This window comes from Eleutherodactylus coqui, chromosome 3 (genome assembly GCF_035609145.1).
Source record: "Eleutherodactylus coqui strain aEleCoq1 chromosome 3, aEleCoq1.hap1, whole genome shotgun sequence".
Taxonomy (NCBI): domain Eukaryota; kingdom Metazoa; phylum Chordata; class Amphibia; order Anura; family Eleutherodactylidae; genus Eleutherodactylus; species Eleutherodactylus coqui.
The window spans coordinates 127,539,895-127,551,509 of record NC_089839.1 but is presented as its reverse complement, the minus strand read 5'-3'; the positions used below and the strand labels follow the sequence as shown (position 1 = coordinate 127,551,509).

At 40.2% G+C, this 11,615-nt stretch overlaps 1 protein-coding gene across 1 annotated transcript in view; it reads right to left on the bottom strand.

Annotated features, from left to right (window-relative positions):
- Positions 1-2,156: 2,156 nt before the first annotated feature.
- NOX3 (NADPH oxidase 3) overlaps positions 2,157-11,615 on the bottom strand; it is a 170,506-nt gene continuing 161,047 nt past the window's right edge. The window contains exon 17 of the mRNA XM_066594876.1: positions 2,157-2,283. Coding sequence (XP_066450973.1) covers positions 2,157-2,283 — 127 coding nt within the window. The remainder of the gene's footprint in view (positions 2,284-11,615) is intronic.

The window sequence follows — 11,615 nt, the reverse complement described above, 5'->3', positions numbered from 1 at the left end:
ACTTTTTATTTAAAAAAACCCGGTCTGACTGGGGCATGCAGACACCTTGACAGAATGAATACTGTGTGGCACATGGGTTCCCCATTGCTATGCCCACGTGTGCAGCTCCTGATGGAGGTGGCACAGGATTGGATTTCTCATTGCTTCTGTACAGCATTGTGGGCTATCGCCCCGCCCCTTTTAAAGAGGGTCGCTGCCTGGCCGTGCCAACCCTCTGCAGTGTGTGCCTGCTGTTCCTCCTCATGGCAGACGCACTTATAAATAGACATGAGGGTGGTGTGGCTATGAGGCCAGCGTGTGGCATGAGTGCAGCTGAAGGCTGCGCAGGGACACTTTGGTGTGCGCTGTGGACACTGGGTCGTGCGGGGGGGGGGTTTGGGCAGCATGTTACCCAGGAGAAGTGGCAGCAGAGTGTCATGCAGGCAGTGATTGTGCTTTGCTGGAGGTAGTGTGGTGCTTAGCTAAGGTATGCCTTGCTAATGAGGGTTTTTCAGAAGTAAAAATTGTTGAGAGGGGGGGGCACTCTTGCCGCTATTGTGGCTTAATAGTGGGACCTGGGAACTTGAGATGCAGCCCAACATGTAGCCCCTCGCCTGCCCTATCCGTTTCTGTGTCGTTCCCATCACTTTCTTGAATTGCCCAGATTTTCACAAATGAAAACCTTAGCGAGCATCGGCGATATACAAAAATGCTCGGGTCGCCCATTGACTTCAATGGGTTACTCGAAACGAACCCTCGAGCATTGCGAAAAGTTCGTCTCGAGTAACGAGCACCCGAGCATTTTGGTGCTTGCTCATCTCTAAATTTATGCCTAGAAACATGCTAGATTTCACCTTGAGTAATCCAGCTGGAGATACTAATTGGACCACCACAAAGTTTCCTGTCTTGTGTTCTTTTCTTGGGAACTTACTAATGAGCTTTTGCAGGAAATGTCTCAAGGACAAACATCTGCAAGGGGAAAACACTTGATAAGAAACTGATATGTATTAAGAAACTGCTATGTAGTATTTTTAATTGTATTTGGCAGAAAGCCACTCGCTTTGTAAAATCCTATAAAGAATGAGCGTATGTCATAATAAACCAGAATACTACACAGATAACACCATCTCTGTGTGTCTCTGCGTTCTCCTGACCGGTCATACCTCTGTAATTTGGAGCCTGACAGCGTATCAGGAAGCCTTTGAATTTCTCTAACACTATGCACTTTTATATTGGTAGCAATGTTTAAAAAAAAACAAAAAAAACTTCACTTTTAAAATAAAAATGTTCTCTAAAATGAATATCAGCTGCTTACTTTATTAAAGGGGGTGATCCAGTTATTTAACAAAATGGCTACTGTCCATGCATTCTGTGAAAATCCATCTTAAAACAGATAGACCAGAGGGGTAAGAGAGTGGTGCCGCAGGTGTGGGCTAAGCCTCACACCAACACTGAATAGTAAGCCTGACAGGAACTAACAGCATAACATTAGGCTCTGCGCGCTTTTCCACTCTGGTGTATACATGCTTTAAACCTGGACTATGGTGGGTTTCCAAAGACTGCACGTACAGGGGGTGGACAAAAATATGGAAACTCTGTACAGAAGGAGTAGGATTTTAATCATTAGCACTGAGCTGCACTTTTGACCACTGCTTGGCTGAGAACTTTCCTGCTAAAGTTGTGTTTACTGCACCTCTTGCCCTGCTGTGGGTGGTTTTTAGAGGCAGCTGGTAGCAGCAGCTGAGTGTCCCAAACGCCTGACCATTGGAGCCTTGCTGTTTGGGCAGATGTGCACTTCTGCATGAAAGCATCTGTGTCTTATTACCTCCACTTAAATTACCTGGGATTATAAAATATATTTCAATAAGACATGTAAAAAACAACTTTAAAGCATGCATTTCGTATAGTGTTTCCATATTTTTGTACACCCCTGTATATCAACCATTTTACTGAATTCCTGAACAAAATCTTTAAGGATATACTTTATGGACAGGTTTAATAAAAAAATCTATAAAGTTGGTATACAGATGCATCTTTTTTTCCTTATGTCTTACATAAAACACATGGTGTAAATGTCTGCTAACACAATAGTAAATTACTTCATATTTGGGGTAGTTAAGATATCATTGCTCAAAAATTCTTTTTTACAACAACTAAAAAACACTACATTTGCACAATTAAAAACTCTCCTTGTTATAATGGAAATGGACTCCTCTTGGGTCAGATGATGAATGCAAATGGCACATACTGTTAAGTGTTTTGGAAAGAGATTTTGGTCCACAGAAGAATACTCCAATACTTGTTCTGTTTAAAGATAAAGAAATTAAGGATGATGTTCTAGTAACAGTCATTTAAAAAAACATTTGCCTTCATAATAAAGCTATTATAAAGTTATTTATTAAGCCATTTTTCCAAATTGTTTTTAGAGGTTGTTTAGGTTTTCTTTGTATATGTACCCATTTTTATTATGGGAGAGATCTGGTTTAACATGGTGGTTATTCAAATGAATAGCTTCTGCATAATAGAGAGATATCACTTGTGGCATCCATATGAGCTATGTCTTGATAAAACAACCCTTTTAAAGAATCTCTGTCACCAGAGCAGTACAAGGTAGTGACAGTCATATTGACTGCAGTGATATGTCTGCTGTGTGGATCTGAGCATGAGTTTCAAAGAAATTAGCATTCATTAGTAGCAGGCAGACACAGAACTAGTCCTGCATATTCATGACCTGCAGATAGCCACACCCACCCCGCCCTCCAGTTAATAATTGACATCTCTCTCTCTCTATGGACATTAATAGGCAGATAGCTGTCAATCAATAGTCAGGTGGAGCTAGCCTGCAGCTCACGAATATACTTGAAGTAGTCCTCTGTGCATTTGCTGTTACTGATAAAAGGCAAGTTTCTCAAAAACTCCTGCACAGATACATACAACAGACATATCACTATAATGGGTGTGACTGTCATTACCTTATGTTTTCCTCAGAGAGGGGTGCAAAAAGATGTGACTGAGTCTCTTTAATTTCTCCCCATAAAATATGCTAAATTTCTCATTTAACAGATTTTTCTTAGGCTATGGCACAAATAAACTGAATTAAAATATCTTATAAGATATAGTGCCCTATTGGTCTTAATAGATTTTGTTTTAATATTCTATACTTTATTTGAGGCAGCCAGATGTATTAGTAAATCATATCCTGCAATACTAAGCATCAACACAAATATTTCTTACTCTTTAACCAGACTAATTTAATAGAAGCCTTTGAGTTCAACAAATCAGCAGACTGTGACTTTTATGCCACAGTTCTACAATAAAGGCATCTTCAAGCTAACAGCCTGCTTTGCCAAATTATTATGATTTACCTGTCCTGTATGGCAGAGCCGCAATTAATGGAACTTATACTTTACCTTAATAAAGATATATTTGAACAAATCCATCGAGTAAATGAGTTGCAGAAAAATAAATCCAAATTCCTATGTGAAATCCAATTAAGTATTAGATGGTGGACCTCTGCAGAATAGTCTACACTCATTGGGGGAAAAGTTCATCTCTTAAGAGCAACATTTTTATGAAGAAAACTTTGGAAACATTTGAACAATAAAATAAACACACAATTAACCTCTTCATGACGCGGCCCTTTTTTTTCCATTTTCATTTTTTCTTCCTCCCTTTAAAAAAATCATAACTCCTTTATTTATCCATCAACATCACTGTATGAAGGCTTGTTTTTTGCGCGACGTGTTATGTAGTTTTTAATGGTGCTGTTTAAAGTACCATATAATGTACTGAAAAACTTTTAAAAAATTATGAGTGGAGTGAAATGAAAAAAAAAAACGACATTCTGCCATCTTTAATTGCGTCTTGTTTCTACGGCGCACAAACTGCAACAAAAACGACATGATAACTTTATTCTATGGGTCAGTATAATTGCTACGATACCAAACTTGCATAGTTTTTATTTTTACTTTACTACTCTTTTTTTTTTTTTAAAGACATTTAATTTTTTTGAATTATTTTCTGCAGTGATCTTGTGCACGCAATATCTTTTTTATTTTTTCCATCGACATAGTTGAGTGAGGGCTCATTTTTTGCGGGATGTCCTGTAGTTTCCGATAGTACCAATCCAGAATACATACGACTTTTTGATCGCTTTTTATGGCGTTTTTTCTGGGAGACAGGGTAACTGAAAAAGTGCATTTCTGGCGTTCTTTTTTTTTTCCGGACGACGTTCACTGTGCGGGAAAAATAATGTGCTACTTTGATAGATCAGACTTTTCCAGACGCGGCGATACAAAATATGTATTTTTATTTTATGATTTAGATTTTTTAATGCCAGATATGGCAAAAGGGGGGTGATTTAAACTTTTATAAGTTTTTTTTTTTTTTTTACAATTAATAAAACTTTATTGATTTTTTTTTTTTTACTTTACTTTAACCCCTTAATGACGCGGCCATTTTTCTTTTTCCATTTTCGTTTTTTCCTCCCCCCTTTAAAAAAATCATAACTCCTTTATTTATCCATCCACGTCACTGTATGAGGGCTTGTTTTTTGCGGGATGAGTTGTATTTTTCAATGGTGCTATTTAAAGTACCATATAATGTACTGAAAAACTTTTAAAAAATTCTAAGTGGAGTAAAATGAAAAAAAAAAACGACATTTTGCCATCTTTTAGTGCGTCTTGCTTCTACGGCGCACAAATGGCAATAAAAACGACATGATAACTTTATTCTATGGGTCGGTACGATTACTACAATGCCAAACTTGTTTAGCTTTTTTTTTTACTATACTCCTCTTTTTTTTTTTAAAAGACATAAAATTTTTTTCAATTATTTTCTGTTGTCATTTTGTGCGCGCAATAACTTTTTTATTTTTCCGTCGACGTAGTTGAGCAAGGTCTCATTTTTTGCGGGATGTCCTGTAGTTTCTGATAGTACCATTTTGGAATACATAGGACTTTTTGATCGCTTTTTATTGCGTTTTTTCTGGGAGACAGGGTAACTAAAAAAGTGCATTTCTGGCGTTCTTCATTTTTTTTTTCGGACGACGTTCACCGTGTGGGAAAAATTATGTGCTACTTTGATAGATCGGACTTTTACGGATGCGGCGATATCAAATACATATTTTTAATTTATTATTTAGATTTTTTAATAATAGATATGGCAAAAGGGGGGTGATTTAAACTTTTACAACTTTTATTTTTTTTCAATTAAAAAAAAACTTTATTGATTCTTTTTTTTACTTTACTTTGAAGTCCCCCTGGGGGACTTTAAGATGCGATGCTTTGATCGCTCCTGCAGTATGACGTAATGCTATAGCATTACGTCATACTGCTTTTTGACAGGCAGCCTATGAAGCCACCCCACGGGGACGGCTTGATAGGCAGTCTGCTAAGGCAGCCCTGGGGCCTTTTATTAGGCCCCCGGCTGCCATGATACGTGCATGGCTCCCCCGATCTCACCACGGGGGGGCCGCGCGGGACCCCCGAACATTGTTCGGGGGATTTAAATGCCGCTGTCAGAATTGACAGCGGCATTTAAATGGTTAATAGCCGCGATCGGCCGCGCGGCCGCTCGCGGCTATTGCCCGCGGGTGTCAGCTGTTATAAACAGCTGATGCCCGCACTGTATGAAGAGAGGTTGCCACGCAACCTCTCTTCATACATACCCCGACGCTCCATGACGTACCGGTACGTCATTTGTCGTTAAGGGGTTAAAGTCCCCCTGGGGGACTTTAACATGCGATGCTTTGATCGCTCCTGCAGTATGACGTAATGCTATTGCATTACGTCATACTGCCATTTGACAAGCCATGGGGATGGCTTGAAAGGCAGTCTGCTAAGGCAACCCTGGGGCCTTTCAAAAGGCCCCCGGCTGCCATGACATTTGAACAGCTCCCCCGATCTCACCGCGGGGGGGGGGGGCGTGCGGGACCCTCGAACAGTATTCGGGGGATTTAAATGCCGCTGTCAGGATTGACAGCGGCATTTAAATGGTTAATAGGCGCGATCGGCCGAATGGCTGATCGCAGCTCTTGCCCGCGGGTGTCAGCTGTACTAAACAGCTGACGCCCGCGCTGTATGCAGAGAGGTCTCCCCGCGACCTCTCTGCATACATGCCCTGATGCTCCAGGACGTAAATGTACGTCCTGGAGTGTGAAGGGGTTAAATATTCCTTTCGCAACACTAAAAGAAGTACGGATGTAAGGCTGCTTTCACATCTGCATCGGGGGGTTCATTTTTCTGCCCCATTCAGGGAAGCAGCAAAGGGGAACACCCTGGCCGAACGGTATCCATCTTATGAGGGAACCGAACAACACCGAAGGGACCCCGTTGACTATAATGCGCATGCAGCGCTTCTGTTCTAGAATTTTGTGTCGGATCTGTGATGCAACCTCCGAATGGCTATCTTAAACAAACTAAATTAAAACATTGAGTTGCAAAATACCCACATGCAATATACACTTATTGTCAAAAAAATCAAGCCCCTAGAAGGAGTTGTCGTTTTGCTGCAAAATCCAGCATGCAGTTACATCTCAGACAGATAAGTGGCCTCTTTTTGCATCTCTGTAAAGCTGTTGAACCCTAGACACTCTACGACTCAGAGAAGAGATTTCACCCTGTTACAAGAGACTGAGAGGGGTTGTATTATTGGAATGTAAGATGGTCGTATCAATGATTAGTCTGCCACCTGGGACGTTCTGACCAGAATGTTAGGAGGTGTTAAGACCAGTGGATGTGTGAGGGGACACAGGGCGACAGTGCTCAGGACGCCTTTAACAGACTACCAGTAGAGAGAAGCATCTGATTGTATGACAAGCATGAGCATCTCCAACTGTTTTGTTGTCCACCATCCAGAGACAGGTGGCACAATCGTTACAACCCTGTGTCTCTTGGAACCATTTCCAGGCACTTGGCTGAAGGAGATTTCAGGAAAAGAATAGATCGTGGCAGCATGTAGAGATGCAATAAAATCAATCCTTTATTTTTCCTCCATAATAAAAGCTGCAACATTTCGATCTCTATGGGAGATCTTTGTCAAGCAGGCTGAAGGAGATTTAGTGTCATGGTGCCCATTGCATGTACTGCCTTTGACAGCCACCCACCTCATTGGCAGCAGTGTCATGAATGACAAAACTGGACTACTATGAAGTGGAACTGGGTTGTCTCCAGTAATGAATACAGGTTCACTTTTGGCACTGACAAGGGCCATGTCCATGTCTGATAACCTAGGGGTGAGCACCTCAATTCTGCCTTTGCTATGGTGTGATGGTCTCGGGGGTCAGCGATATGTTCAGGACATCCTGCAGCCACATAAGTTGCCTATTATGGCAGGGCTTCCAAAAAGCAGCAAGATAATGCTCGGCTGCACAAACAAGTGTATCACAAGAATGTCTGCATAACATTGCCACACTTGCATGTCCTGCCTGGTTGCCAGATTTATTAGCAATAGAACATGTATGGGACTATCTAGGACACCAACTACAACAGTATATGAATTTGCACATTCTAGAGGCTCAGCTTTAGTAAATGTGGACTGATGTGCCAAAGGTTGTATCCAAGCTAGAGGTAGTACAATGGGGTACTAGAGCCTCCATGCCCGGCCATATCACATCTACTATCCAAGCTAGAGGTGGTACAACAGGGTACTAGAGCCCCCATGCCCGCCCATATCACATCTTGTATCCAGGCTAGAGGCGATACAACAGGGTACTAGAGTGTAGTCACAGAGCCAGAAAAAAACATCTAAAATATAACTCAACGCCATTCACAGTTTAGACAAAATTAAAATCTATTTCTTTTATTAGATATACATTAAAACTATACTCGACAGACAGGGCACCACATAAAGACCTCCAGAAACCTAGAGGTGACTGAGTCTCGACTGGAGACTACCGATAGGTGCCATCTATTTGATCTTAGAGCCAGTGACGTTTCCTCTTTTTTCTTTTTGTTTATCAGTAAGAGAAGTCAGATGGTGTTTAGTTGCTCTCAAAAATAATATAATGGCTACCAATATTAATTGGAACTGGAGTGTTTTGCAAATCTCTGGTTTCCTAAATTTCTGTATCGATTGATCTTTGTTGGCGAAATTGGTCACCGTCAGTTAGTTATGCTTCCCTTGGGGATATTCAATAAATGATCTCTAATATATCCTATATTTTTCCTTATTCCTTTTGTTCTAAGGATATAGATTGACAGTGACAATTTGCGCTACGTTCCCACTCATCAGATGTTGTGGGAAGAATGTGAGCTCACTATGAATTTTTACAGATCACATCAATTTTCACAGTCAGCAAACATTAATTTCTCTAAGTGATGATTTATGATCACTTGAGTGATCATAGGTTCGTTAGATAGTATTACGTAATCTCTTTCAATCTCGACGCGTTTCACCGCTAATATTAGCGGGTCATCAGGAGATTAGTGAGCTGTTACTTTCTCAGTGTTTAGTACGGGTAGTTTCCCACTCCAGAGTTCAACTGATGAATCTTAATAATATGTGATAAAGATAAACTACTCCTTTATTGTCCTATTAATCAGTAGTATGCAGTATTACACAATATTAGTGCAGTTAGATAACGATTTTCATACTCTATACATAGAAGTATTTCCATATATAGGGAACATCCAATATGTAAAAGGAGTATGAGAAAGAGTAGCTCCCTCCAATTCTCAATTATACAACAGGAGCTAATTAGAGACACTCTTCTCTGAGTATAGCGGAATGGTATACAACCGATTAGGCTACCAAAACTCAGCTAACAGATAGGTGCTCTTTTTTTCTTAGTATTGCACTTGTTAACACTGCCTGATTCTAGGTGCAAATGGGTGCTCTTTTTCTTAATATTGCACTTGTTAACACTGCCTAATTGTAGGATACTATTTATAATATAGAGTCGGAGTAATAGTGCCTCTGGCCTTGATGGTAGGTCAGGGTTGTCTGTGCTCTAGTCATATAACCTTCCTTATATAGCTCGCCTGGCTCCTCCTTCTGGGGGTATGTCCTCAGCTGTTGACCAATAATGTGATACTGAGGGATAAACTAATCAAAGTCCTAGTCATGAGTTGAGCTCGTATTAAGACTTGGCTGTAAAATAACATAAGGGACTAATGGGTACTGATGACAAGATACCCACAAAGTACACTGATTGCTTCCAAAGTGTACCGATCGATTGTAGAGCTTTCAATTTAGTTTCTATGTTTTTCCGTTACCTTGGTAATAGGCCCTCCTCTTCGGACTGTATCCCTCGGGCTATGCCGCATAATAGGATGACATGATGACGCAACTACGTGCGCGGCACGATGATGTAGGCTCGTTCCTATAAGCACGTGACCTGCATGTGAGTCACATACCCGACGTTGGAGACAGTCAGCGGTGTGATGAGGTGGCTGTGTTAGGAATGGTCACGTGACCCACGTACTAGTCACATGGCCACCGCTGACATCGCGTCTATGTCAAGTTGCTTTAACATTTGGGCAAGGGCATTCGTGGCCATCTTGGATGAGGGCATATGTAGAAAAAGTGAGTTTGGAGATCTATTGGAGTGAATATGCTATTAAAATATATTCATTCATTTGTATTCAAGAACTTCTTTTAGTCTTGCTGATTTAAACGATCCCTTTAGTAAGTTTGCTATTAATACCATTTGCATATCACCTTTATAAAAAGTGTATATTAATGAAATCAACTATACACTTATAAATAATTTTCAAAGCGCAAAACTAGTTTAGAATGCGGATAGTTATAAAGCAGCACACTCCTTCTCATCTATGAATTTTCTTCATATCTGATCTTCCAGGTGAACACATAGTTCTTCTTCCATCTTATTAAGTATCCATTTCGGTGGTATACAAGGTCCCTGGATAAGAAAAGCCTTCATGACCTAAATAAACATTTGATTATTAGAGATTTATTCTCTTGATTTCAATGATTATCCTCAGTATCTTCATCCCCTTTTAAACTCTTCAGAGGAAGCAATTAAATGTTAACTGTTCATTAAGTCCCTTCGGTTGGACCGTGTCCATCCTAAAGATCCATCCTGCTTCTTTTTTTAAGAGGAAGGTATCAATATCTCCACCTCTTGCATCTTTCCTTATGAGTTTTATGCCCTGAAACTTTAGGCAATCAAGATTGCCTTCATGGAATTCCCAAACGTGATTTGCTATTGGGGTCTTCTCCTTCCTCCTGATGTTACTGACGTGTCCCAAGATCCTTCTCCTAAATTCTTGTATAGTTTTTGCAATGTATTGTTTTTTGCACACACATGTAGCAAGATAGACAATATTTCTAGTGGTGCAGTTGAAGAAGTTTCTCGTCTTGTAGATTTTCCCAGTGACATTGGATGAAAAGGAATCACTTTTTTGTACAAAGGTACATGCAGCACAGTTAGAACAGGGGAAAGTGCCATTGGGAATATTTTTAGACAGCCAGTTTCCATCTTGTTTATTACGATCCATGTGGCTTCTAATAAGGTGGTCCCTGATGTTTCGTCCCCTTCTATATGTAATTTGTGGGTTTTCAGGAATTATATCTTTAAGGTCTTTATCATGGCATAATATATCCCAGTATCTGTCCAGAATTTCCTTTACTTCGTGGTGTGCTGTATTGTACGTGCCCAGGACCCTGATGATAGGGGATTCTCCTCTCCCTTTGGGAATTAGTAGTTCTCTACTTTGTTCGCGGGCATATTTATAGGAATTGTCCAGGAGCGCCATTGGGTACTTTCTCTGTCGAAACTGATTCTGTAGTTTCTTACTTTGAACCTCAAAAGTAGAAATCTCTGAACAATTTCTCCTCACGCGTAAGTATTGTCCCTTGGGGATTCCTTTTCTCAGAGGATAGGGATGAAAACTATCCCATCTCAGCAGATTATTAGTTGCCGTAGGTTTGCGGTAGAGGTTTGAGGATATTGAACCATCTTGTTTCAATTCAATCATCACATCTAGGAATTCGATGGACACATTGTTAATTGCCGATGTGAATCTTAGGTTGAGCTCATTTTGATTAAGAAAGTTTACGAATTGTTGGAACTGGATTTCATTACCTGTCCATAGGAGTAATATGTCATCAATATATCGTGCCCAAAATAAAATATACCCTGACCTACCATCCAGGCCAGAGGCTCTATTACTCCGACTCTATATTATAAATAGTATGTTAGAATTAGGCAGTGTTAACAAGTGCAATATTAAGAAAAAAGAGCACCCATTTGCACCTAGAATCAGGCAGTGTTAACAAGTGCAATACTAAGGAAAAGAGCACCTATCTGTTAGCTGAGTTTTGGTAGCCTAATCAGTTGTATACCATTCCGCTATACTCAGAGAAGAGTGTCTCTAATTAGCACCTGTTGTATAATTGAAAATACGGGATATATTAGAGATCATTTATTGAATATCCCCAAGGGAAGCATAACTAACTGACGGTGACCAATTTCGCCAACAAAGATCAATCGATACGGAAATTTAGGAAACCAGAGATTTGCAAAACACTCTAGTTCCAATTAATATTGGTAGCCATCATATTATTTTTGAGAGCAACTAAACACCATCTGATTCCTCTTACTGATAAACAAAAAGAAAAAAGAGGAAACGTCACTGGCTCTAAGATCAAATAGATGGCACCTATCGGTAGTC